This window comes from Anomalospiza imberbis, chromosome 13, assembly GCF_031753505.1.
Source record: "Anomalospiza imberbis isolate Cuckoo-Finch-1a 21T00152 chromosome 13, ASM3175350v1, whole genome shotgun sequence".
NCBI lineage: Eukaryota > Metazoa > Chordata > Aves > Passeriformes > Viduidae > Anomalospiza > Anomalospiza imberbis.
In genome coordinates this window covers 100,327-125,486 of record NC_089693.1, presented here as the reverse complement: position 1 = coordinate 125,486, position 25,160 = coordinate 100,327, and the positions used below count along the sequence as shown (strand labels likewise).

Genomic DNA, 25,160 nt, shown 5'->3' with positions numbered 1-25,160 from the left:
AATGGGAAAGGACAGGTCACTGTGGCTTTACTGTTTCAAATAACTAGTAGGGAGCCTATTCTCTGTGTTTGCTTGGTTTTGGTTTTCCCAGTGTTGCCAACTGCTTGGTTTGTCTGTGTGTCTGGACAGCATTGGAGCTCACGTGGTGTATGTCAGCAGGGTCTGTTGTTCTATCTTTCCTGCAAAGGTTGTACCAAGTTCCAGCCTTTGTAAGACATGCTGTAAAGCAATTGCCCCTGCTCCAAATGCCATAGGGTGAAACTGGGCATCATGTTTCTCCCAAAACCCCAGTTAGTATTTCTGATGGCAAAGTGCTTCTTAATCAAGAAAACAAAGACAGGGGTCCAGCAGGTGAGAGCTCCAAGTCAGGGATATTTGGTCTAGGACTGGCACTGCTTTGAGCAGGAGGGATGTTTACCCCATGAACCACTTAAAAAACTGAATGCAAAACTTGTTCCCAGCTCTGGGTCTGGATTTTGTTTCTGGAGAGCTGCCTCTGTGTGGTGAAATGGAATGGGTGAACCAGGGTAGTGGTCAAGCTCAGCATCAGGCCAGATGGTTTATGCCCTGGTCGCACAAGTCTTGGGTGAGTGACGCGAGTCCTGAGGCTGTGTATAGGGAGAAGACATGCCTGCATGCTGGTATCTTGTCTGCCAGGCAAGGATATCACAGAAGATTGCACAGGGCTGTTCTCAAAGACAGGGAAAGTCAGTGCTTCTGGGCTCTCTCTGTTCTTCCGCACTCTCAGCACTTGGCTCTCAGTCAGACCCTGCTGTCCCCGAAGTCCCTTGCACAGCCTCTGCTCATTTGACGCTGGGCCATTTGCTCTTTTCCCATGCTGATGTGCCTGGCTGTGCTTGGATGCAGAACTCAAGCACTGTTGGCAGTCTTGGCACTGTTGGATTTCTCATCTGAGCTGCGGAAGGGCGTCTGGCCCTGAGCCTGATCTTTTTATCTAGCCAAACCTGAACTGCATTGGACTTGGAATGTGTCCTGAAATTTATTCACTTGTCAGACATTCGCTTACAAAGATCAGCCCACGCTGCTCAGGAAGTGCCCTGTGCTGCAGCTGGGTGAAGCCTGGGCTGGGTGGGAGTCTGGTCTGCCCTGATGTCACTGGGGGGACATAACTCTTAAGGGCATTCCTGACCTGCTCGCTGTGGGAGGGATTGGGCTTAATGTGTGGTGTGGGTCCTTCTCACCCAGCGGCCCTGGTGCTGGCAGCTCCATCCCCACATCTCCGCAGTTTCTCTGTCCCCAGCTGTACCTGCCCCTCTCCTCTCACTCTCTGTGGCCCCTTTCCTCCAGATGTGTTGGAGCACCAGCACGTTGCCCAGTTGCTACGCCGTTTTTCCTCTGACTGTGCCACGAGCCGGACCATCTCCTTGGATGCCACCCTAGCCCATCACCTGCAGCAGTGCTCCTACCACCTGCGCCTCTTCAGGAGCTGGCTGATCTCAGGGCAGGATGACTTGGAGTGTCTTTACGGTACTGCACGCTGCAGCTGCCTCTGTCCCATGCTCTTGTAGCTGAGCAGGGACCACTGTTTGCTTGAGAGTGCAAAGTATGCTTTGCTTCAGAAAAAGGAAAGTGTTTCCCTCACCGAATCTCAAAGGTCTCTGGGCTGCTGCAGCAGCAAGCTGTGTGGGCTGTTGTACCAGCAGCTTTGGAGCCTTAGGCAGGAGCCTTTCTACATGGAGCCTCCGCTCCCCAACTGGCTGTAACTGCTCTTTCCATCTTTGGCAATTGTTTGTTGCTTCCTTCCTTTAGCCAGGGTAAGCCCTTAAGCTCCCTTCAGGGTAGGTGCTGAGCTGCTATCGATGGGATGCCCTGCTGGCAGGATACTCTGTGCCGGTCTTGGTGAGCTGCCAGAGTGTCCCCTTAGTAATGGAGGAACCAAAGTCAGTAGTGAGAGTATAGGAAGAGATTAAGGAGGTGCTGCAGCTGGTCACAAGCTGAGTGAACTTGCTGTGGAATTTTTGGGGAAGTGAGTGCTTGTGGGTGTGTTGTATCTAGAGAGACTGACTTAAGACAGGGTAGAGCTGAGCTTCTATGTGGCTGCACTGCATGGCATCTTTCCTGCCTGATAGGGCCTCTCAGTGTGTCCTGTCTCTGGTGGGAAGAGGTAGGCAATTTCAGCATTGAATCCAGATTTTACAAATCAAAGCTTGCTGCTGTTTCTCTGGTGTTTTTCAGCCTCTGTCACAGATGGGAGGTCTGGTGCATGGAGGCCTTGGTGCTTCTCATACAGGCAGAAAAATTGCTGCTCCCTGAACGAGGCAGCGAGCTGGGGCTGGCTGCTGAGGTTTACCTGCACCATAGGAGCTGCTCGGAGCATGTGGCTTGCTGAGCTGTGTGGTGTGATGCATGGACCCCCTTTTCCATTCAGACCCACAGGTGGAAGGGGCACAGACAGTGCAGCCTTCTATGTAGTGAGGCAGCAGGACCGAGCATTTTCAGAGCCTAGAAGATGAGAATTTTTCTTACACATCTGTTTTTCCTTGATATGGCCCTTTCTGTCAAGCAGACAATTTGGAGACAGTTGCTTTTCACATGTAATTAGGACAATTCCTTGGTCTCCTGGCAACAAATTCTAAAAAGGAGCAGAAATGCTTCAAGGGAAGAGATGCTGGATCACAGCAGACTGCTCCAGAGCCAGGGCTGAACAAGTCTTGGCCATGTTTGTGAGCTTGGGTGGGGAGAGAAAATGAGCTCAGTGCTTTGGACACAGCAGGCTGCTGGGAGGTGCATCCTGCCCCAACACAGGGAGCACCACACAGGCGTCAGGTGCTCCTCACCTAACTCCTTACCAGTGCAGCAGTCCTCCCAGCTGGAAATCAAATCTCCACCATCAAGCTCATGCTGTTTTCCCAGTCCAACAGCAAGCCCACATTTCATTGATGTGTTTGGGATTCCTGCTGAGGCGCTTCTCAGAGTAGACATGATTGACAGCCCAGGTTTCCTCCTTGTGAAAACTGCATTCTTCTGTCCTCTCTTGGCCTTCCACTGTACTTCTATCCACACAAAGGATACATGAATTAGAAGATAGAATCAGTGAGTGAAAAGTATGCAGTTGGCATCCATAGTTGGAAAGATCAACAGTGGAGCCCTGAAGGAATGTTTAGGACCCTGTGTGGTCATAGCTGGGAAAAAGAAATGTGTGAAGTAAGTTCATATTGGTAATGAATCACACGGGTACTGAAGCCAGAGGTCAGCTGTGGACACAGAACGGCCCTGTGATGATGAGCAGGAAAGTAGTGGTGATGTCCAGTGTAAATGAATTTAAATTACAAAAGGAAACAGCCCCAAACTCTTATATATAAAACAGTGGGCTCTGATCTGACCATCATCACTTGAGACAATGTGGAAAAGGTAGAAATTTGCAAAATTAGAAATCTGGGAAGGATGTTTGTAATAGTGGCTGAGTGGCTTGAGGGAAGGGGTGGGGATCCACAGTTTTGTGTAGATCAAGGAGCAAGAAGATTTCTAATGGAGTGAGTTGAGACACTTTGGACAGAAGAGGGTTTTTTCCAAGCTCCTTACCACGGTACCGGGGGATGTTGGGAGCTTAACTGAGTTCAAGGGGAGACAGGAATATGGAAGAGACAGACGATGTCTGTAGCAATTCTGAGTTGTGGGTCACTGATGGGGGCACATGACTAGACAGTCACCTGTGCTGTCTAGACTCATAACCCTTCATATACAATATACATGTGGCATGTTGGAGTTCGTCCAGGAAAATAGGGGTGGATTGATGATGCATGTCAGAGAGGAGCCTGGTGAGTGCTTTTGTTTGTGCTGAGACTGGACAAGTGCTTCTTCACTCCAGAAGAGCTGGCATGCAGAACATTGACACACGGAACTTCCTCTGTGGGCTGCTGTTGGATGTTGGTACAAAATGGATGGAATTCTGTCCAGTTTCTTGTGCCATTGCCTGCATCACGGACTCCTGCCCTTCAGGCCCCAGGAAAGAGTTTAGAGGAGCATCAGCAGTAGCTGCACAGTCAGCACAGGGTAACTGTCAGTCAAGGATGGTTCCTGTGGCTTGCTGTCACTTCTTATTTTTCTTGCCCCTTCCCAAAGGTGTTGGTTCTTTGCTAGCTGCATGTGGTGCAGCAGTGGTTGGAGCCTTCACTGGAGACACGTAGGGACTGTGATCCATAGTGGTGGCTGCTGCCTTAGCTGTGCTGTGGTGGCTTGAGCCACTGTTGGCCTCTTCCCCAGCAGCTCAGCAGGTCTAGCAAGGTGTGCAGGGAAGTGGGGTCCCATACACAAATGAGAAGGATTCCTTGAACACAGTACTTTTCCACCTTGAAAGAGGAAACTTTGGCCATTTTATTCTGCTTGCTCAAGAGTGGTGCAGTGACACAGCGCTGTGCAGAGTTGCATGAGCAGGCACCTGGCACTTTGGGGATACAGGTATATGGTTTCACACCAGCTGTGTGTCAGTGTCTAATGTTTCTTTTAATGCTGGACCTTTGATTTCCTCATCTTACTAAAGGGAAGCCCAAGCACTCAGATCCCCATTGGTGCCCCCAGTGTATTTTGTGACATTGCTTTGCCCTGTCTTATATTTAAACTTCCTTTTTTCTTTAGAGACCGCAATACCTGAGCCAACTTTGGCCCCTCTCAAACCAGATTCTGTTGTGAAATGACATTAGCCTCAAACTGGGCTGCTCCACAACTATCTTCAGTGACCATTTTAAGTTTTGCCCTCACCTTTTTCGTTTAGCTCTGTCTCCGAGGAGGCCTCTGAGAAAATAAAGAAGGTATATTCTTCCTTGCTCAACACTTCCACTCTCAGGACTTCTCAGCAACAGACACAAAAATGTGGTCTTTTCCCTGTGTCTTATGTTGCTTCATCCTAGCTGAGGATTTGTTATCCTTTCTGTCTTGAATTATGTTTGTAGGCCCTTTGTGGCATAGGTAACCTTGTGAACTCTCTGGAGGATTCTTTATCTCCACCAACTGTTATTTATTGCAGTGAACACCTTCATGGCTCATGCTCCTTGCCTCTTGCAGAGGGTTAGGTGAGGGTAAGAGCCTGTCCTGGAGGTAACTAGAACAACTGTCTGCAGTACACAAACAGGTGGTCCAGGGCTTCCCCTGAGGTGCTGCTAAGCTGCAGTTGTCAGTTTTATCCTGTTGGTGTGCTGGGCAGACATCCTGTCACGGATTGCATCAAGAACTCTCTTACTTTTTGCATTTCAAAGTATTTTTCCTTCTCTGTAGAAACAAACACTGTTTCTTTTCAGAGTCTTTTTGAGGTACTTGGAGGGGACTGGGGGGTCACAGAATGGGAACCCTGAGGAGTTGAGAGGCCATTAAACTTGAGAGGTGCAGAGCAGGGGGCAGCCTCATTCCATATACCCAGGGACTCATCTGTTTCTTCCTTGCTCCTCTGACAGTTCAGGTTGGCTTGGTTCCACAAGGCATTTACAGGAAGCTGGGATGAAGAGGAAGATGCTTTGCTATGATACTTAGCTGGTTTGGGCAGCAAAGGATTTATTCTGAATGGTTGTGATGCAGCTTAGCTCTGAGAAAGTGTCTGAGATGCCTATTTCTGCTCATTCTGGGTTTGCTGGCAGTGAAGTCTAGTTAAGGGGACAAATAATTCACGTCATTACCCAGCCCCTCCTTTGGACACAGCATGTCAGGGGTGCACAGGGGGCTGTGACAGGGAGGTTCTGTGGCTCCCTGCAGCTGCTGCAGTGTGTGCTCCCTGCTGTGGGGAGAGGGGGCTGTGCCAGGCAGGGGGTCACCAGCAGTGGGACCTCTTTGATGGAAATTCTGTTGGCACCACTTTGATTCTGTTGGGCTTCTGTAAGAGGGGGCACTGTGCCAAGCTCTGTGCCAAGTTCTCCGTCATGGCTGTGTATTTTAAGTGTCCCAGGCTCAGCAGCAAAAATGGCAGCTGCCAGATACTTTTCCTCCTCTCCCCTCCATGTGTACTCAGGTGCTTGCTTTCAGATCTGTTACTGCATGGGATTGCTTCGTGGTGATTTTCTTGGGCTAGAAGAGATGACCTGAGGCCTGAGTGTGCCTGTTGTTTGATTCCCAGAGTGCCCAGCTCCTTCAGCCATGAGTGCTCCTGCATGGATTTTCCCTACTGTTTCCTCTATTCATCTTCTGCTTGGGTCTCTTTCCAGGTTTTGAAGGCTGTTCCATGGTTCCCACCATCTATCCCCTGGAGACCCTGCACAACTCCCTCTCTTTGCGGCAGGTCAACGAGTTCCTGACAGCCGTGTGCAGGAGCTGCAGTGAATCGCATGTCCAGTCCACTGCAGGTACTGGTCAGGTGGGCTTGTCTCTGCAAGGCAAGGAGCACTTCTGCTCTTTTACATTCTTGGGACGGGACTGGTGATAAGTGCAGTCCCTAGAGCCTGTCCCAGAGTGTTCTAGCCCAGGAATGAGCCATGGGACCCAGCTCAAAGGCATCCTAGGCCACTTACGTGACAAAAAATTAGTTAGGTCTGTCTGTAGCTGATGAGTACAGTGATGAGGATACCGACTCCCGCTTTGGAACTCTTAGCCTCAGATTCCCAGGAGCTGATGGGCAGGCATGGCTCTGAATTGGCACTGGTCTTTAGCTCTTTCCAGAGCACCTGCTCAAGACTGCTGGGCTACGAGCCATTCCTTTATGTCTGTTGGAATATTGCTGATCTGTGTATTTTTTTTTCTTGAAGCTTTGTTTGATTCAATGATTGGGAGCCAGATACCAGGAGACCCCTTTATGTCCCAGCGAATCCTGTCGTCATCGTCCTTGCCGCTGCGCCCGCGTTCGGATAAGCCCCCTTGGTGTGAGTGTGCTCCGCTCTCGGTCAGGGCAAATGTAATGGGGAGGGAGGGAAGTTTGTGAAGTCAGCAAGGTTAGGAAACCAGTCTGGCTGAAAACAGCTGTTAAATTCTCCTCCTTTCATGGATTAGATACAATCTAGGTATTGCTCTAATTTTGCTTATTGTGCAATATAAGGCAAGAATAAGCATTAGTAGAGAATCAATATTTCTTTCTCTAGTGTTGACTCTCTCTCAACACTCAGGGATTGTGTGTGTCAGGAACCAGGAGGAGCAAACTGAAGCTGGGATTGTTCCATAATAGTAAGGGAATGAAATAAATTGGTTTTCATTTTGAAGCGAAACATCACACTTCACATTTTGTGCTGTGACAACAGAATCCACTCTTGGCTGTATGCCAACATAGCACTGGATTAAAAGGTAGAATTGTACTCTGTGTGCTTAGGTTTTCATCAGCTGAACTGTTGGAAATGCCCAAGACCAGCTGCAAGCCCCTGACAGGTCACACAGCATATAGACAGCCATCACCTCTTGGTTGTAGAACTGTGGGACTGTGACAGTTCGGATGGGAAAATACCAGCTACATGTTTTAAGATTTTTCTTCCTCTTTGCAGACAGCAGTGGCCCCTCCAGTACCGTCTCCAGTGCAGGCCCGTCCTCCCCAACTTCTGTGGATAACTGTGCTCGTTTCAGCTTCACTGAGAAACTTTCCATCAGCCCCCCAAAAAGTGAGGAGCAGCTGACTAGCCAGTCCCCTGAGCAGGAAGAGTGTCAAGCTCCAGGCAGAGGGTTTGACGTGCAGGGCGGCGTGTTTGGGCTGTCAGTAGCAGAGCCAAGTGCCCCAGAAACCCTGATCTGGAATAAGGGCCCAGAGCCAGGCAGGATTCTGGAGCTGTGCAAGAAGGAGCTGGCAGGGGAGGACACTAACCCAGAAGAGAAGAGCATGGGGGAGCGGGATGAAGAAAAATCATCTGAGGAAATGTTAGAGCCAAGTAACATAGGAAACCCAAAGTGTGGTGAGGGTTTTGACCTGAGGCTGGTTGGGGAGACAGTGAAGCCAGGTGAGGGGTCTCTCAGAGGAATGATTGGCCTGGACCAGTCTGGGCTGTCCAAGGAAATCCTGGTCCCCTGTGAAGAGGAGCTGCTGGGAGAGGTGTTGGACCCAGAGCATACGGGCAAGGAGCTGCTGGGGGACAGTGCTCTGTCAGACCAGCTTTTCTCTGGTCACCTGTGCCAGGTGCAGCCACTGCCTCCTGAGAAGAATGTGGAAGAACTGCAGCTGCTGTGTCAGAAGGATCAGCAAATTTAGTGGCTCACTGGACAGTACACTGCAAGCAGTTCTAAGCCTGAAAGCAGCCCAACTTCCTGCATGGCACCTCACACAGCTGGCGGTCCATAGCAGAGAAGAAGCCACGTCCCAGGGCCACAGGACTCTGTGGTGTGGAAGAGACTGCTTTGCTCCTCCACAAGCCAGCTCTTTGCCATTCAGCAAGAATGTTTGCCCTGTTAAATGATCAACAATGCAGTCTTGGTACTGGCATGGCACCTCCATGGAGCAGGGACATGGTGCTGCACTGGTGTCCCAAGGGCTTTGTGCTCACTGGGACAGCAGCATTAGAGGACTGGTACAGCCAAGGCTTTTAGGGTGGTAAGTCCAAAAGGGACAGATCCTTCCTCATGACCTTTTGGCCCACAGCCTTCAGAGAAAGGCATTCTGGGCCCAAATTAATCAGATCCATCACAACCACCAACCTCTTCTCTGTTTCTTCCTTCTTCCTCTCCCAGTTCCCGCTGCTGGCCACCAAAATCAGGTCCAGAGAGTCTATGGTAGGAAAACTAGCAGAAGCAGAAAGCATTCTGAATGAGTGTGGAAAAGAAGGGTAGTGAGGGCATCATGTTTGACTGCCACTCGCAAGGAAACATCCCTTTGGCATGGCCTTTGATGTTTCCCTGCTGGGCTGGGGCAGGCAAGAGCCTGGGGATCCAGCCTGAGAGAGGTGTGCAGGGAAGATGGACACAGTTTTTTTTTTCTTGTCCCCCCAAGGATCAGGCAGGGTACAGCTCTGGGGTCTTGGTGAAAGGGATTAAAAGAAACTGCTATTTTGACAATTCAGGACTATTAGAAACCAATAAGGATAAATCTTTATTATATAAAATGAAAAGTATTTAATGGATATTTATGTAAATGCCTTGTGAGTACAAGCCTGAGGGCAAGATTGATACGGGTGTCCCTGCCGCATCCTGAGTGCCGGCCAGGGCTGTGCTTCCTACTCCTCCTGTATTTATGGACAAGTCTGCGTGTCTGTCTGTAGCTAGGATCTGTGTTTTTGTGAAGCTGTGCCCAAAGATCTCTATGCTGTGTTGTGACAATGTGTGTTCACAGTAAATTTATGCTGTGGGTCCACTGTCTCTCTGTCTCTGAAGCAGACTTTGCAGCAGCGTCTATGTGCCAAAGCTTGCAGGTGCTTGGAACAGGAAGCCCTGCTCGTGCTCTGTTGTCCTGGAAGAGCAGCTACTGTAGCTGGAGTCAGGCCTGCAGAGTAAAAGCACAGGCTCCAGGCCAGGGGTAAAAAACCTCCTTTTTCCTACATGGGAGAACTGGTCATACAGGGGAAGAGCTCCTGGCTTCCCAGCTCTCAGGGGCATTTGTGGTAGAATGAAGACACTGGAATGGTGTGTTCAGCTCCTTTCACTTGGTCCACACCTTCCCAGTCACTTCAAGCACATATTGGGTGTCATGTCCTTTTCCTCATGCCCAGTAATCCCAAGCTGCCACTTTGGGCATGTAAGAACGGTCATGTTTACTTGCACTGAGAACAGCGCAGTCATGCAGCTGCCCAGAGTGCAGCACTGCGTGGGGGCACCCCAGCCCCCCTCCCAGCTTGCTGTGCCTGCCCTGCACTCTCTCTCCCTGCATTACAGATCTGCACTGGGATCTTGGCCATGGGGTTGCAGCCAACCCTCGCCCCTGCACTGGCTGAGGGACCACAGGTGACTGAGCAGCATGCATGAGAGTTCCCCTCGGGCACTGACAGTGGCCTGTAGCACCTGCTGCCACCAGCACTGCTCTGGCAGCCACATCCCTGCTGAGCACCAGCCACATCTCCTGCCAGGACCTGTGTGTTTCTGTGCGGGGACAGTGCCTGGGCAGGGTCGTTGCCACAATGGACCCAACAGCACCTGTTGCAGGGGTCATTGCTGAGAGGGGCATGGAGCAGGGCCCTGTGGGGTGGGCGTGTGGCTCTCAGGTGCTGACCCCGCAGAGCCTGGTGCTTGTCACTGCACACCTTTGGGAGATGCACTGCAGTCACAGGACCTTGGTAAGCTGGAGTATGACCAGAGACAGTGCTCATTTACCTGAAAAGTAGCTGTGTGTGGAAATAGTTCCTGGTTTATGGTAACAGTTCATGGTTCCTCCCATCAGCACCAGGTTTGGCAACTGCCCTGAGGTCTCCACCAGGGCCTGCAAAAGCTGTGGAGTGTTCTGGGGCAATGATGGCCTCTCTGCTGAGGACTGTAGCACAGAATCTGCTTTCTTTTTTCCTGGCATTCACCTGTGCCATTGTTTCCTTCTGAGGACAGGCAGGCAGGAACAGAACTAACTGGGCATCAGCCTCTCCTGACTGTGCTCCAGCACAGGCAGAGCAGCAGCTGTCCCAGTTTTCTAATAAGTAGCTGAAAGAGCTGAAAGAAAGTGAGTTCCCTTGTTGGAGGTCAGGTCGAAGTTCCGCAAGGTGCAAAAGCCCAACTGCTGCAGTGGGATCAGGCAGCATGGAATCCCTGGCATGCCTGCACCCAGATCCCAAACCAGCAGGTGTGCTGCCTGCCACAGAGCCAGAGACCCTTCCAGCTCAGAGTGCCAGCAGTGCTGGGCAGAGTTGCCACTCCCAAGAAGTGCAGGGACAGGCAGAGGGCTTCAATGGAATGCATGATTCTGGAACTGTGAGGAGGGATGGTGTTGCATGGCAGACAGGCCACGCCAGGCCCCTCAATGGATTATCAGGAGCTGCTTTCCCCCCTACAGCCCTTAGCCAGCTGTCCCAGATGTTCCCCAGGAGAGACCCACTAGTTACCCTGCTAAGGCTAGGGGCAGGGGGCTGTCCCAGGCAGGCTCTGTGGCCTTATGTGCATGTCCCTTTCTGAGTCACAGGAAAGTTTAGCAGCTGCTGGTGAAGGTGGGGTGTTGGTGGAAAAGCTAGGGCTCACCTAAGCTGGGAGGCATGGGAGGGTGGCACAGCAGCCATGTCTGTGTGCTCCTGCCCACAAGCGTGGGCTCACTGAAACAACAGTTGGAAACCACTGGAGATGTTCTCGTTCGCAGTTAATGTGGCTTTATTATTAATGTGTTGGGCTCCTCTCTTGACAGCAGTTAGTTACAGTGTTTCACATGGAAATGGGCAAAAGGACAGAACTCAAGGAACTAAATTCAAATAGAAATGTGATGCTGAAGAAAAGAATCAGGGCTCTCTTCTTAAAACATTTAGCATAGAAGAAGCTAGGAGCACAAGATGCCATTTCAATACAATTAAGACGTTCACTTTTTTAATTATAGGTTTAAAATAGTATTTTTTACCTATTACATACAGGAAGATTACGCGTTGTTGCCCACATGCAGAAACAAGCAAAAGCAGAGTTTAACTGTTTCTCTCTATAGTGTTGTATTACCTCTGGCTCCAGGTGGGTCCTGCTGGCTCCTGTGGCCTGAGCAGGGCCATACTCGATGAATCAGCTTTTTCCTAAGTCTTTTTCCCCATTGTTTTTTTAAGATGGAAGGGGGTGGAGGAGAGAGGGAGATAGGGAGTGAGACAAGCTCAAGGCAGAACAGACTGCGACAAAAACTGAAAAAAAATATGTGGAGCCTTGAGGACAGGAAAGCAAACTGGTGTAGGATAAAGGTAGCCAAGCAGCAGAGCTGCAGAGGGCAGGAGCAGAGCATGGAGGGCAGCATTCCTCCTGGAATCCACCAGTGGCCACACTCCTGCCTGGAGGATGCAGGTACCTCACAAAGCCTCACTATTACTGCTGCTTAGTCAGAATTGCTTCAAGTTTAAAACTGAGAAAACATTCATATGTGGTCTATCTAAAGTTAGTGCATTAGCTTTTACATCTAGCTACGCAGAGGGATCCCAGGAGCCAGTGAGGGCCATGCTTATGCCTCTGGTGTCTGGCATCCTGCAGCTGCCACCGCGGCGAGTGAGCCAGGGTCTCCCCAAAGCACAGTAGGCAAAGCCGCCCAGCTTTCCAGGGAGGGGCAGGGGCAGGTGTTTTAGTGCCTGCAATTGCCAGAACCAACATTCATGAATGCTGACCCCATCGGGGTACAGAGAATGACATTTATTATGCTGGCAGACACAGTGTGATTCCATGGTTAAAATGAACACAGCACAGGGCAGGGATTTGCTAAAGCCCTGAGTAAGCTCACATGCTCCTAACAAGGGCCATAGCCAAAGAGCTGGCTGTGCCTTGGGGAGGCTGCTGGCCTCAGGCCTTGTCCTACAGCTGCTGGGTTTTAGACACAGCCTTGCAGAGACATTTTTGCTGCCCACAAGTTCTCTATGGTCTTTTCATTTTGTTTAAATTGCAGCATGTTAGTATTTGTACTGAGAAACCTCTGAACTGACACTAAAAGCACATGGTGTCAGATTAACATGTATAAATTAAAATATTAAATCAACAAAAAATGCAGCTTAACGTTAAAAAAATAAATATATAAATTAAAATGCAAAATAGACCATTTCCCTAGAAACTCCATTTTAGTGCTAGGAGCAGGTTTCTAAGCAGCATTTTCCTCATGTCACCTGCCAGAAAACTAGCACTGAGACTGAAGTGTCCCAGCCAAGTGCAACACAGGGTCCGAGGATGCTCATGGTGGAGTCAGCCCTCTGCTCAGGGCCAAGCACAGTGGGTGTCACAGCAGATGGAAATACTTTGTGCTGACTGACAACCATTGCAACGCAGCTTTCCATCTCATTCCTTCTTTCCCAGACCACAGCCTGCTGCCACTCTCTTTGTCTTACAGAAAAGCTGTCTTTGTGGTAAGATCCTCTGTCAGTTCTCTTGGACGTGGCAAAGGCTCATGGATGCTGCAGTCTTAGTGCACCTGAACACCCCAGTCCCTGCTGGGAGAACATGTCTCCCACACTGGAACAGGTCTGTGTGCCACAGAGGTTCTGAGTGGCTGTTCAGTAGCCACAATGCACTCACCGCACACATTCATGTTTCTGCCAGGGCATCCAGAGAGCAAGGACAGATGCCCACAGTGATGCTCAGGCCAGGGAAAAAGCTACAAGGTGGCACCACATGGATGAGCAGCACCTCACCTGCACTGTCAGCACATCCCTGCCACAGTGTGGGGGAACTGAGAATGACTACACCTGCTAAACTACTTTTTCCCGACTATTTTGGGAAGGGCTTTCTCTTCCCTTACACCACAAGTTGTATTCCCCACATCCTAGACAGTTGGGGGAACAACAAAAAGCTTGAACACAACTATAAGGCTTGGAGCCTGGCACATAGGCAGCGAGGAGATGGCTGCTGCGTGCAAGCTGGCCCACCACAGCGAGGCTAGCTGGGCACCAGCCTCCCCCAGCATGGCCTGTGTGCTCCTCAGCTGCCTCACCACAGTCCTCCAGAGCCTTTGGTTTAGGGAGAGGGAGGTTTCTTGTACATTCCAGGCCAAGCGTGGCCAAGGTTTTTTCAGCCCTTCTGCTGTTGAGAGGGCTGTAGTTGTGCGTTTGGATGCTCTTTTTGCGTAACTATTTAGGCCACAGCCTCTCTGTGCCCCTCCTCTGGCCACACAACTGGTGTGCAGGAGTCAGTTGGCTGCTGTGTGTGTGAAGCTCAAGTTAGCAGGTTAGGAATGTGCTGAACCCTCCCCTCCCACTGCCATGTCTTTCATCCCAGCTCCCTGAGCACAGCAAACAGGTGCTGCAGGCTGCCACAGGCGAGTACTTGGGACAGAAATTTGCCAAGCTGGCATGTGGTGGTTGTGTCTAGTTGGAGCACAGGTCCCCTTGCTCAGAACACCTCCTGTATGCTCAGGAGGGGAGATGGAAGAATGACCTTCACTGTCACATTGCAGTTCAGAGGGTTCTCTCTTCCCTCATCTCCCTGGTGCAATTTCTTTGCAAGTTAGATTTCGCCTCTGCCTCCTGCCTCCCGTGCACTCTGCATGCAGCAGCAGCACTTCAGCCCTCACCAGAAAGGCAAGGTTCATGATGCTACAGGTTAAATGGCAAGGCAGCCAGGAAGAGAGTAGAACAAGCTCTCACAGCAGCAAGGCAGCCAAGATAGTCTACAGAAACTGTACAGGCAGCAGAATAAAGCAGGGAAGGTGAAAGTGCCCCTGGTCTGCAACTGCTCTTGTGCAAACTCTTAGCTCAGTCCAGAAAATTACAGAGCCCTGCACTTCTTCCTCATGGCATCCAGTGCTGAGCAAGATGGATACCTGACTGCCTGACAAATGGGAACCATGTAGAGGACTAAACCAGAGAAGAACTGGACTGTGATTAGATGGTGTCTCTCATGTTGCATCGGTGACTGAAGAATCAATGGATGAACACAAAATGTGGGAGATCTAGAATTCAATCTTACAGGCTGGAAAAGATTCGTCCTGCATCACAACAGTGCTGCTGCTTGCCAGTACCATGATGTTTAGCTCCTGCTGTTTCTCATGGGTCTGTTGATACCATTCTCGTGTTACCTCAGTATCGTGTGTTGGGATCAATGTCACCTGGGAAAAGAAAGCAGCAGGGATGATTGAGAACAACTGCAGTGACAAAGAATGCCCATAGGAGCTGAGGCTAAAATTTCTTTTTAATTTTGGAACACTGTACCCTTGGTACTGCTTGTTCTATTTAGTGTCTTTCAGATGTCAGGTTCTGAGGCAGATCTTTATTGTATACAGTACCAGCACAATGGGGCTCTGAACTGGCTGCAAACTGGCAGTACTGACACCATAATGATGAGAATGGCTGCAGTGCAGGGGAGAGCATCGTGCTCTGCAGCGCCAGAAACAGGCTCAGAAAGATCCTTCAGTGAGAAAAGGAACAATACTGGCAGTGTCACTGTTAATGGACACTATGCGCCCATTGACCCAGTGTGCAACTCAGGGACCTTGAAATATGAGGCTGCTTCATCTGGAAGAACATTTATACCTTTCTGTACATGTCTTCAGGACTGCCCACCTGGGGTGTCCTGCAAGCCTGCCTAAGCAAGAACTGTGTTACAGAACATTCTTGCTTAAATGCTCTATTAGTAAGTTGATGTCAAAAAAATCTTCAGCAAGCCAGGGTAGCAAGAGATGCCACTGGGTGTGGGACACTGATGAAAATTCAGTTTGTGTTGGTGTTTGATTTTGCTTGAGGATAGGCTCATCCTGCAGTGGGTAAGGATGAGTGTATGATCTCTCAATGCTTCCTCCCCTCAGGAGGATGTGGAAAAGAGGACATATCTGCTTCCATTCATACCATTTTGCAGGTCTCCTCCTCCTCGTCAGTACAAGCAATTACTCTGCTGAGACTGCAAAACAGGGTATGCCCAGTACCATTTGTTTCCTCTCAGTGTACTCCCTTGTGTATGTGATACCCATCTTCTTCTGAGCGCTTGTGACATCAAAAGCATGACACACCCCTTTGCATTTCCATGACCTACCTGCAGGTTCTCTCCCCACTGTGACTTCCCTTCCAGAAGTGCATCCAGCACTGCACGGCTTGGCTCTCCGTTGGCTGCATCATTCCCACTCACAACATAGTAAGATGCTCGAACCCGCTTGAAGAACTCTGGATCTGTGTTCTTCCCACTGCAGTGGTTGGGGATGTAGGCCAAATCCACGTAGACGGGTGGACCCATAGGCACTGACAAACTGCTCTTAGGACTATTGGAAGCTTTGGAAAACAGGAAACAAGAGGCTATCAAAACCCTTCTGCAAGGGACAAACACTCAGATTAACACAGGACTTGGATTCCAGAAAGACTTTTCCATTGCAGCAGTGAAGTTGACACTTACCCATGCTCTGCTGCTCAGAGGTGACCTGGGTGCATTTCTGAACCAGTGCTGTCACAGGTCTTGGGTGGGAAAGGAAGTTTTGCTATTTTTTGGGGAGGGATTGGAAAGCTTTAGGATCAGAAGCTTTTTTCTGGGGAAGGGAACCAAAAATCTCCATTATTAACTTTTGCAGAGTTGTCATCCCAATTAATATTTAGTCCTGATTTTTGTCAATAACCTACGTTTGCTTAAGCACACAGACACACCCCCTCCCCCATTCTGATGGCCAATGTATGCTATCCTAGGGTATTACAGTAGTCTTTCTGGAAGGTCCATCCTGGCTTCCTGCCATCCCTGTGAATTGCTGCTACTCCTAGGACTCTATTGCACTTTCACATCAACCTTTTGTACATCTCAACTTTATCACTGCTTATAACATTTTATGCCTGACTGGGAAGTTCTGTTCTCTGTTCTGCTGTGTTTAATTAACCTAGTGCTTTTCTCTGTGTTAGACCTACAAAGATAATGCATTTTTCAGGAAGGATTTCTTACCGGGATTTGTTTTGATGCCATTAACAAGGCTCTTGCCAGGGTTGCTGTGACTACTCCTGGATAACTCATCCTCTGGCATCAGCACACTACGTGGTTTAGGCTTTTCTCCTCCATCTCTTTCTTTTTTGGCAGTGACAGATTTTGGAGATTTGTCCGATGACTGTTTCACAGGAGTGGGTGATCGTTTCCCTTTCACGTCTAATTTCCGGGCAGGTGAGGAAGATTTGGGTTTGCTCAAAGGCTTCCTCACACCTTTGTTCTTTTCTTTTATGTCTTTCTTGGAAATTTTATCAGTTCTGCTCATGCTTTGCTCATTTAACAATATATCAGGGTCCACCATGCAGACATCAGGGTGAGGAGGGTGGGGATGGGGATCTACCATTGGAACAGGCTGAGGATCATGGCTGGACCTAGAACTGGCATGATGAGCATTCCCCACAGCTTTGTCCACTGGGAGGAAATCAGCATCTTCATCTGAGTCCATGTTGGCATCTGCTGTGATGGATGGACATTCTTCAGTCTCAGGAGGGACATCGGAGTCTGACTGGGAGGTTCCAGAATCACTCACTGATGTTGGAGGGGTTTCCTCCACTGTAGCACTTTGCATGGGACTGCTCCCAGTGTGGGGTGGTCTCCCCTGCACTGAAGGGTGACCCTCCTCCTGTGAGAGGTCACTGTCTTCAGAGAGCTCATGGGGGCTCGGGTTGATGAATGAGGGAGAGAGCTCTCCCTTTCTCTGCTTGTATTCACATGAGGAAAATTTCTGTCCACAATCAGAACTGCCTCCTAAATGGGTCTCCGTGTCATGGGAAGCATCTCCACAGTCCTCTGCTTTTTCACCCCTCTGCACATCTGGGAAAAATGGCGGGAAACTGTTTTCAGGAGACATCAGAGAGGAAGGACGGCTTTGCCTCTCTGTTTCCTCTTTGCCTGCGCATGGAGAAAAACTGCTGTCAGAATCGGGACGTGTTTTTTCATCTTTTGCCTCTGCTGCATGGTATGTGCTTTGGAAAGCTGGCAGACTGGTGCTCACCTCTGTTGGACCATTAGCTGTAGTTTCATCTTTGTGCTGACGATGAGAAAATGATGTCAACACATCAGGGAGAGATGTCAGTGGCAACGGCTGTCCTGCAAATGGTGCCTTCTGCTCTGGGCTGCTACCACAGTGCTGCTGCTCTTGCTCTGCAGAGAATGGTGCGGGCTCTGAGCCCTGGCACTCTTTTCTGCATGGCAAGGTGTGGTCACCCATGCCACAGGGAAATGGAGGCCCATGTTCTTCAGTGAAGATAAAGTCTTTGGTTTCAGCTGTATGTAGTTTCACAGCATTATCTGGAACCAGTGGAGACACATCCCAAGCGCTCCTGGTACCTGATTCCACTCCTGCACCTGTGGATGTGGAAAGCATATGAGAATAGAAACTTTCTGCTGTAGTTTGTATCACAGGAGTGGTGGCTTCAGATGAAGGTTCCTCTGACAGGCTGGAAGAGTCATCTTTCAGCTGCTGCTGGGTGACAGACTCTTTCTCCACACCTTTGGAGAACACCTTGTCTTCTTCAAATGGACTCAGAGGTGAGAATTTAGGAAAAGATGAGTCAAGGCTGCTGATTTTCTCAGAAACCTCCAAGTACTCATCTTTGTTTCCCTGGTCTGAGAGCAAAGCACAAGGAGACTGTAAAGAAAGAGAAATATCCCCTAAGTGGCTTGCTGAGGTCTGCTTATGTCTGAATGTGCTGGCTGTTTCAAACCCAGAAGAGCTATCCATCCCTCTGCTCTCGACCCTTGGGCCTTGTTCGTATACTTCTGTTGGTTTGCTGGAAGCAGATTTCAGGTATATGGCTTGCTCTTGGCACTTGGAGGCCACTGCTGCACTTGGATAATCTGCTACCCAGAAATGGGATTCCTTTGTGGATTTTTCAGCAACCTCTATCTTTTTTGAAGAATCATGGCACCTTTCTGAAGTTTGCTCATCTCTGTCCGTGTCTGGCAAGTCACTGTAACCAGCAACATATGTCTCCACAACAGCAGCTGATGCAGTTGTCCTACTTTCATATTTCTCTTGCCAGCCTGGATCAGAGGGAGAAGAGGCAGTAGAGCTGGGTGAAAGGGGCTCCTGACATTTGCTCTGCAGGAAGGGGTCTGAGACAGGAAACTTGCTGATGGCTGAGATGCGTGTATAGACAGTGCTTGCAGCTTCAGCAGGGCTGTGCAGTTTAGACTCCTTTTCAGACTTCTCCTTAGCACCTTTTTCTAGCTCTGAGTCACTTGCACTTTCTTCCCCTCGACCTGCTTTCTCATAGTATGTATCTTTGGGATTTGGGATTTCAGATTTCAGGGACAAAGATACCTGCTCCTGGCTAGACAAAATTATATTCTCATCTGGACAACCAGCATCAATATAGGTGGATGATTTTCCTTGATAAAAGGTGTCAGTTGTGATGGTGGGAGAGGCAAATGCTGCACTCGCAGATGATGGGTGCAGTGCAGAGTCCAGTTCTCCTGGCAAAGCAGATGACACTTTCAGTTTTTCCTGTCCTTCTGATGTCCTAGGCTTCCCTGTTTCAGACAAGGGCAAATATCTTTCATGGATGTCTCTATAGTCAAAGACTGAATCTGCTTTATCCTTAGGGGATGCTGGAGATGACAATTCCTTCTCAGCAGATGTATAAAGACAGGACTCTTCTTCCTTTGCAGACACATGAAAATTTTGACCTTTTTGAGAGTTCAGTGCTGTCACTGGCACCTTGTCAGTGTGACCTGGGCTGTGTGCACCCATGGCTGTGAAGGGGGAGGGTCCCACTCCAGACACAATTATCTTCTCATAGATGTCAGCATACTTGAAACTTCTTTCATCGGGGTAGGGAGTCGGTTCTCTTTCTTCTGGCTCTTGTCTTGTGGAAGTGTCATCATCTCTCTGTGTGCAGACCCCTTCCTCATAGGAATAAGGCTCAGGGGAACTCCTGGAATAGGTCTCTGGAGGATACACCTCTCGGATGGTAGCACCCACAGTGCCAGCACAGCTGACAGCATCGCTACTTTTTTGACCTGGGCCTTGTGCTGGAGGGGAGTGTGCACACTGCCCTGACAGCTCAGCACTCCCTTCTGTGGACTCTGCAATAAAATCTGCTGCTCTTGTAGATTGCAACAGAGTAGATGCTGCTGCTGTCTGCTCTTTTCTTCCTGTAGAGTCATACAGGCCCTCAGTGGATTTGCAGTCATCCTCTTGCCTGCTATCTGACTTGTATTTGCAATCTATTTCCTGATACAAATAACTGATATCTAATTTCTTTTCAGACATCTTCGATGGGACATCCTCCCATAAAGGTGGCTTGCACTGATCTAACTTGCAGGACCTCTCTGCTCCTGGTGGTGCCTCTATATCCTTTCCCACTGCAGACAGGGGAGATGTCAGAACTTGGTCTAGTGACTTTGCATAGATATCTAGGACAGCTTTCTCCTCATCATCTAAGCAGGAGCAATCTTGTTTAGAGGTCAACAATTCTTGACTTTTTTTGTTTCCAGTTAAAGCTTTGGCCTGATTTTCCTCACCAGGGACATACTGAGGAGATAGAGGAGAACCTCCTCTTTGTGTTCTTTCTGGAACAGTGATGTCAGCTGGAATCACATCCACTTTCTTTGTTTCTGACGTAGGTTTGGCACCCTTCTGTATGTCTTCTTTGTAATCAAATGACTCCATCTTTAAACATTCAGTTTCTGCTTGCAGTAGCATGGGTTTGTCTTCAGCATGGTGAAGCTCCTCATCCTCCTCATTTGGTAATTGCCCTCCTGTCCCACTGTCTCTCCCTTCCTGAAGATACTCAGAGGCAGAACCCCATGCTTCCCCTTCTGCTCCTTTCCAGGTATGGCTGCCAGGCAAGGCAGGAGACAGGTTCTCCTCCTTTCCCAATTTAGAAAGGGATTTTGTTTCAAATTCTGGTACCTCATCCAAGAATGTACTCTCCCTCTCTTTGTCATATCTCTGCCGCCTTCCCTGAACAGGGACCTCTTCTACCTCTTCTGGAAACCACACTTTCTTCTCATAACTTAAATCTTTCATGAAAAACTTTTCCATTTCTGGAGATTTTTTTCCTTGAGCTTCCTTGAACCTGCAAGATTTTATGCCTTCAGTAGAAACATGTGAACATGTTTTATCTTCACTTGGGCTAGATTCTGTAAAATGTAAACCCTTTGCATCTGGAGATACTTCCTGAGAATCCAAGCCTGCATTTCTTCCCCTCAACAGGCTCTTTTCTGATGCAGAAAATAAACTGCTGTCATCTGGAGACATTTCTTCAGTTGAAGAATCTCTGGGTGATGTGCCTTTAACTGAACTACTTTCTGGGCAAGGAAAAGATTTTGGTGCTTCTTTCAGTTCTTTGGCAGAAATTTCCAGTGATTTTTCGTATGTATCTGGGCTCTGATCTGTGAAACACATGGATTTCACAGCTTCTGAAGAGAATTTGTCAGTGCAGCTGGACACAGTTTTTTCTTTTGCAGATATCTCTTCTGTGAAACTAAGAGATTTGATATTATCTGGAGAAATTTCTTTAATAAAAACATCTGAAGATATTTTCCTGCTGGAACTCTCAGTGAGAGAAATTGATTTGGTCTCTTCTGGGGAAATATCTTCAATGGAAGCATGAGAAGATTTCTCTTCTTCTGAGGTGTCTCCTGTGAAATATAGCAGTTTTCCTTCTTCAGTAGTAACTCTCTTAGAAATATCTGAGGATTTCTCTTTACCAATCCTTTCTGCTGTAAAAGAAGGTGATTTGATGCCATCTGGTGAAAATTGCAAAGATTTGTCATTTTTAGATTTGCTTTGGCTTGTGAACTGTGGAAGGTCCACATTTCCTAGAGAAGTTTCTGTGGTTGCAAATGGCTCAAAGGACAAGTGTTCTGGAAATCCCATTAAACTTTCTGTCATGGTTTTAGTTCCTTGCTCTTTTTGTGGTTTTGTGCTGGGATGCTCGTCGTCCTCCCCGATCACCACCGTGTCCTGCTTGTGATAAGAGAGCCAGGGCAGCTCCTCCCTCCTCACTGGTTCCTCCTGTACCTCCTCCTCAGGTGACACTGGAACATCACTGCTCAAAACCAGTTTGTGCTGCACAGGTCCAGGAACTTCTCTTTCATGTCTGGATTTAGCCACAGATGCCTCATCTTCTCTGAGAGGTTCACCCTTGGCTCCCTTCACCACAACAGAAGCTTGGCCTTCCAGTTTCTTGGTAGCAGCATCCGTTTGTTTTTCAAATAGATCTGAATCTACTGTTTCCAGCTTTTCCTCCACTGGAGACTGGTGGAAGGGTGTGTGCCCTGCACTGGTGGGGCCAGATGGAGTGGGAGAGGCCATTTTGACTGTGCTGTCATCGGGACTCATGCATCGTTCTTCAGCCTCTGCAGAGTCAGCCTGGGAAAATGGTATTTCTTCAGTGGATAAAGGCATCATCTCTGTGGGAACACTGATTATCACATTGTCAGGGCATCCTTGAGGAGCAAACACGGGGGCATTGTAATGACCTTTGAGTTTCTCAGGCATCTCAGTATTTGGAGTCCCATCTTCTTCATCTTCTTCAGCTTCTGCCTCCTCATGAAGGTCTTTTTTTTGAGTTTCCACTTTCCTCTCTCCTTCTGCTAATGCATGGAAATCTTCAGGGGGTGGAGATTTAAAGCATTTGTCTTCCTCCAAGGATGACGTGGGAGAAATTGTGCCAGCAGAGGGAACGTAGTCAAGACCTTGGGTTGCTTCAGTCCGAGAAGAGGGCATACTGTTTCCTGTGTCCAGAAGTAAAGAGCTTTTCCCAGTCTCTTCCGTTTGTGGTGCTGTTATGGATGCAACAGATTGATCCTCTGCTACTGAGGTTGCAAAAGATGAAAGCTTGTCACATTCAGTAATGGAGGTAGCAGAAGATATGTGTTCCTCCTCAGCTAGAGGTGCTGCCACAATGTTTGTAGGATATGCCAGGATTTCAGACTCCTGCCCAGCATAGCCCTTGGCTGAAAGGTCAGCAGGAGGCATGGCCTGTATTCCATGTACTGCTTCAAAAGAGCCTGGATGGTCAGGAACAGAAATGTTATAGGCATTGACATCATACTTCAAGTGTGGGATCCTCTCTTCCTGTTCATCATGTATTTCTTCATCAGAAATGGTCTGCTCTGTTTCTGAGTAGCCGGGGATAGTTTCATCTTGGATATAAGAAACATGTTCTGCTGTTGCTCCCGGTGGGACTGGCAGGCTGCTCAGATATGACTCTTCCTTTGTTATGTCCTTTCCAAGTAACTTGGTTTTCTCATCCATGAAACTAAATTCTCTTTCCTTCTCTGTAATGGTAAACAGTTTGTCCTCCCTATCATTCTGATTCAGCCCACAGAATTCTCTATTCTTCTCCACTTTCTCCTCTGCTTTCATGTGCTGCTCTTCCCTTTCTTCCAGTTCTGCTTTTTCTATCACATCTTCTCTCTTTTCCTTCTCATCCTCTTCCTGTACCTCTGCCCCCTCAGTATACTTTTCACAAGTTTCTGCTTCCCTCTGTTTTCTGTCCAAAGAGATTTTCTCCTCTTCCTCCTTTTCCTCCTCTCTGAACACTGGTGGCCAAACACCCTTTGCCAAGACGTCTGTGTGTGATGGCAGGTGTTCTTTGTCAGGAAACACCTGAATGTCCTTGCCCTGCTCAGCTTTTCCCTCCCAGTATCTTATGTCATGGTTTTGGTCTATTGTTTTTCTTTCATCCTCTATTTTTTCAGCAGGACCTCCCCTCAGCTCCCACTGATGGACTGCCATTTCCTCTGCTGATGATTCTTTTTCCATATCAGTAGTAGTTTCTCCCTGGTCAGTGGTCTTTCTTTTTAAAATTGGGTCCACTTCAAGGTTACTCTGACCAGTCATATCAACAGAGTCTTTTATCTCTGCTTCAGGTGCTCTCATAATCTTATCACTAACCTCCATATCAGACAGTTCTTGAGTCAACTGCAAGGCCCCTCTCTCCTCATGCTTCAGTTCCTCAAAGTCCTTTGTAAGATCTTCTGGTGAAGACAGGACTAACCTCTGTTCCACTATGGATGTCTCTCCTGGATCCACTTGTACAGGTGCCTTCTCCATTGTTAATGTCTTAAGGTCAGCAGGTACCTTTTCAGGTTCTTTTTCAGGTTTTACTTTGATCTTCTCAGTTTTGAGTCTGCCTGGAAGTTTTGCTTTGTACAATGTTTTTCTTACTTCTGGGGTAAATGGTTTCAAGTCTGGTTTAGAAATTTTTTTGAGCTCTGGTTTGTTTTCTTTCTTTTTATCATCTTTCTTTGCATCTTTTTTCTCATCTTTCTTTCCATCATCTTTTTTTAAGTCCTTTTTCTCCTTCTTAATCTCTTTCTTTTCTTTGTCTTTCTTCTCCTCTAATTTGGATACTTTCTCTTTGAGATGCTTTTTTCCAACCTTGTCTTTTGCCAATTTTCTTTTCTCAGCTTTGAGAGCATCACTTGTTTCCGTCTTTATCTTTTCATGTTTAACAGGTTTCTCGGGAACTTTCTCTGTGTGTTCCTTAACCTTTTTTTCAATTTTAGCATCCTTTACAACTTCTGGTTTTACTTCCTTAATCCCCTCCTCAACTGCTTCTTCCTTCTTGACTTGCTTTGTCACAGATGGCTTGGGGGAAGACTTAAGACTCTCTTTACTGTCAGTTCTTTGTTTAATTTTGGTCTGCTTCAGCACAGGTGGAGGTATTCCAGAAGTGATATCTTTCTGAGTAGCCACTGGGTACCTCAGAAAATCAAGGTGCTTGAGTTTCTCAAGACCTTCCAATATCTTATTTTGAGGAGCATTTCCAGGAAACAAAACCCTTACAATTTTCTCTGTTGGGCTGGCTGGTAGCCATACCACTAGGGCTGTGATAGATGTGAGATAGGGAACAGAAATTTCACCTTCTTTCCCACTTGCAAGAATGATGCCAGTCTTTGCTTTACTATTGCCAGCCCATTTCTGCATTAGAAACTGCATTTCTTTACTGTCCTTGACAGGGTTCAGTACATACATGTCCAGCTTACCCACCCCCATTTTGTGGAAGAGCGTGATGGGCTCGATGGTGCTGCTCACCACCCTGTAGAGAGGCTCTGATTTAATGCCCAGTCTGTTGAGATACTGCAGTGTCATACACGCTTCTTCAATGCTCCTCTTTACTTTCATGGAGGCTTCAGGCATCTTCAGCTTTTCAGGAACATTAAAAAAAACCACCCCTAGCTCAGGAGAAATTAGGTTTTTCATCCAGTCACTGTAGTTGGTAGAGCCCTGGGATTGTTCCTCCTCTTGCTCAGCAACTTTCCTCTGCAGCAACCCGTTGATGCCGGGCAAGTTGTCTGCACCAATGTGGGTGAGCAGGATTGAGTCAATCCTATCCAGGTGCCTCACCAGCTTCCAGAAACATGATTTCCTCTCAGAGCCACCATCCACAAGGATGTTAAACCCATTGACAGCAAAGAGAGCAGAATCACCTCTTCCCCCAGGGAATATGTAGCAGCAGGGCTTAGAAAGCTTCAGAAAACCCCCTGAGGTGGGTGGCTCCAGGAGATCAAATGGAGATGGCACATCAACTGTCTCAGAGACATATTCTGCAAATTCAGACACCCCATCCATTTCTGGCAGAACTGGATCAGGATTCAGTTTCAGATTAATAATGTCCTGAAATTGAGGATGCCCAAGGTTGCTCCAGGCTCCTTCTCCCAGGCACGACACAGTAAGAGAGGCCTTGGTATCTGAATCAGAGTTGCTGAGAATCTGGGTGACCTAATGAGATAAGCACAGACAGATAAAGGTCAAATAGAGTTTTGAGACCTATGCAGCACTTAAAAAA

At 48.2% G+C, this 25,160-nt stretch overlaps 2 protein-coding genes across 17 annotated transcripts in view; one reads left to right on the top strand and one right to left on the bottom strand.

Moving 5' to 3' along the window:
- The window catches only part of PPIP5K1 (diphosphoinositol pentakisphosphate kinase 1), a 50,673-nt gene extending 33,807 nt beyond the window's left edge, over window positions 1–16,866 (top strand). For 6 of the 11 annotated variants that reach the window (XM_068203385.1, XM_068203388.1, XM_068203386.1 and 3 more), the window contains 4 exons: window positions 1,309–1,488; window positions 6,150–6,287; window positions 6,687–6,800; window positions 7,410–16,866. In XM_068203385.1, coding sequence (XP_068059486.1) covers window positions 1,309–1,488; window positions 6,150–6,287; window positions 6,687–6,800; window positions 7,410–8,104 — 1,127 coding nt within the window. In that variant the 3' untranslated portion in view covers window positions 8,105–16,866. The remainder of the gene's footprint in view (window positions 1–1,308; window positions 1,489–6,149; window positions 6,288–6,686; window positions 6,801–7,409) is intronic. The other 5 variants (XM_068203391.1, XM_068203390.1, XM_068203389.1 and 2 more) reach the window with 1 other exon arrangement.
- Window positions 11,104–25,160, bottom strand: part of MAP1A (microtubule associated protein 1A) — a 56,417-nt gene continuing 42,360 nt past the window's right edge. For all 6 annotated transcript variants that reach the window (XM_068203375.1, XM_068203377.1, XM_068203376.1 and 3 more), the window contains 3 exons: window positions 16,333–25,093; window positions 15,448–15,680; window positions 11,104–14,527 (listed from right to left, as the gene is read on the bottom strand). In XM_068203375.1, the coding sequence (XP_068059476.1) occupies window positions 14,372–14,527; window positions 15,448–15,680; window positions 16,333–25,093 (9,150 nt within the window). In that variant the 3' untranslated portion in view covers window positions 11,104–14,371. The remainder of the gene's footprint in view (window positions 14,528–15,447; window positions 15,681–16,332; window positions 25,094–25,160) is intronic.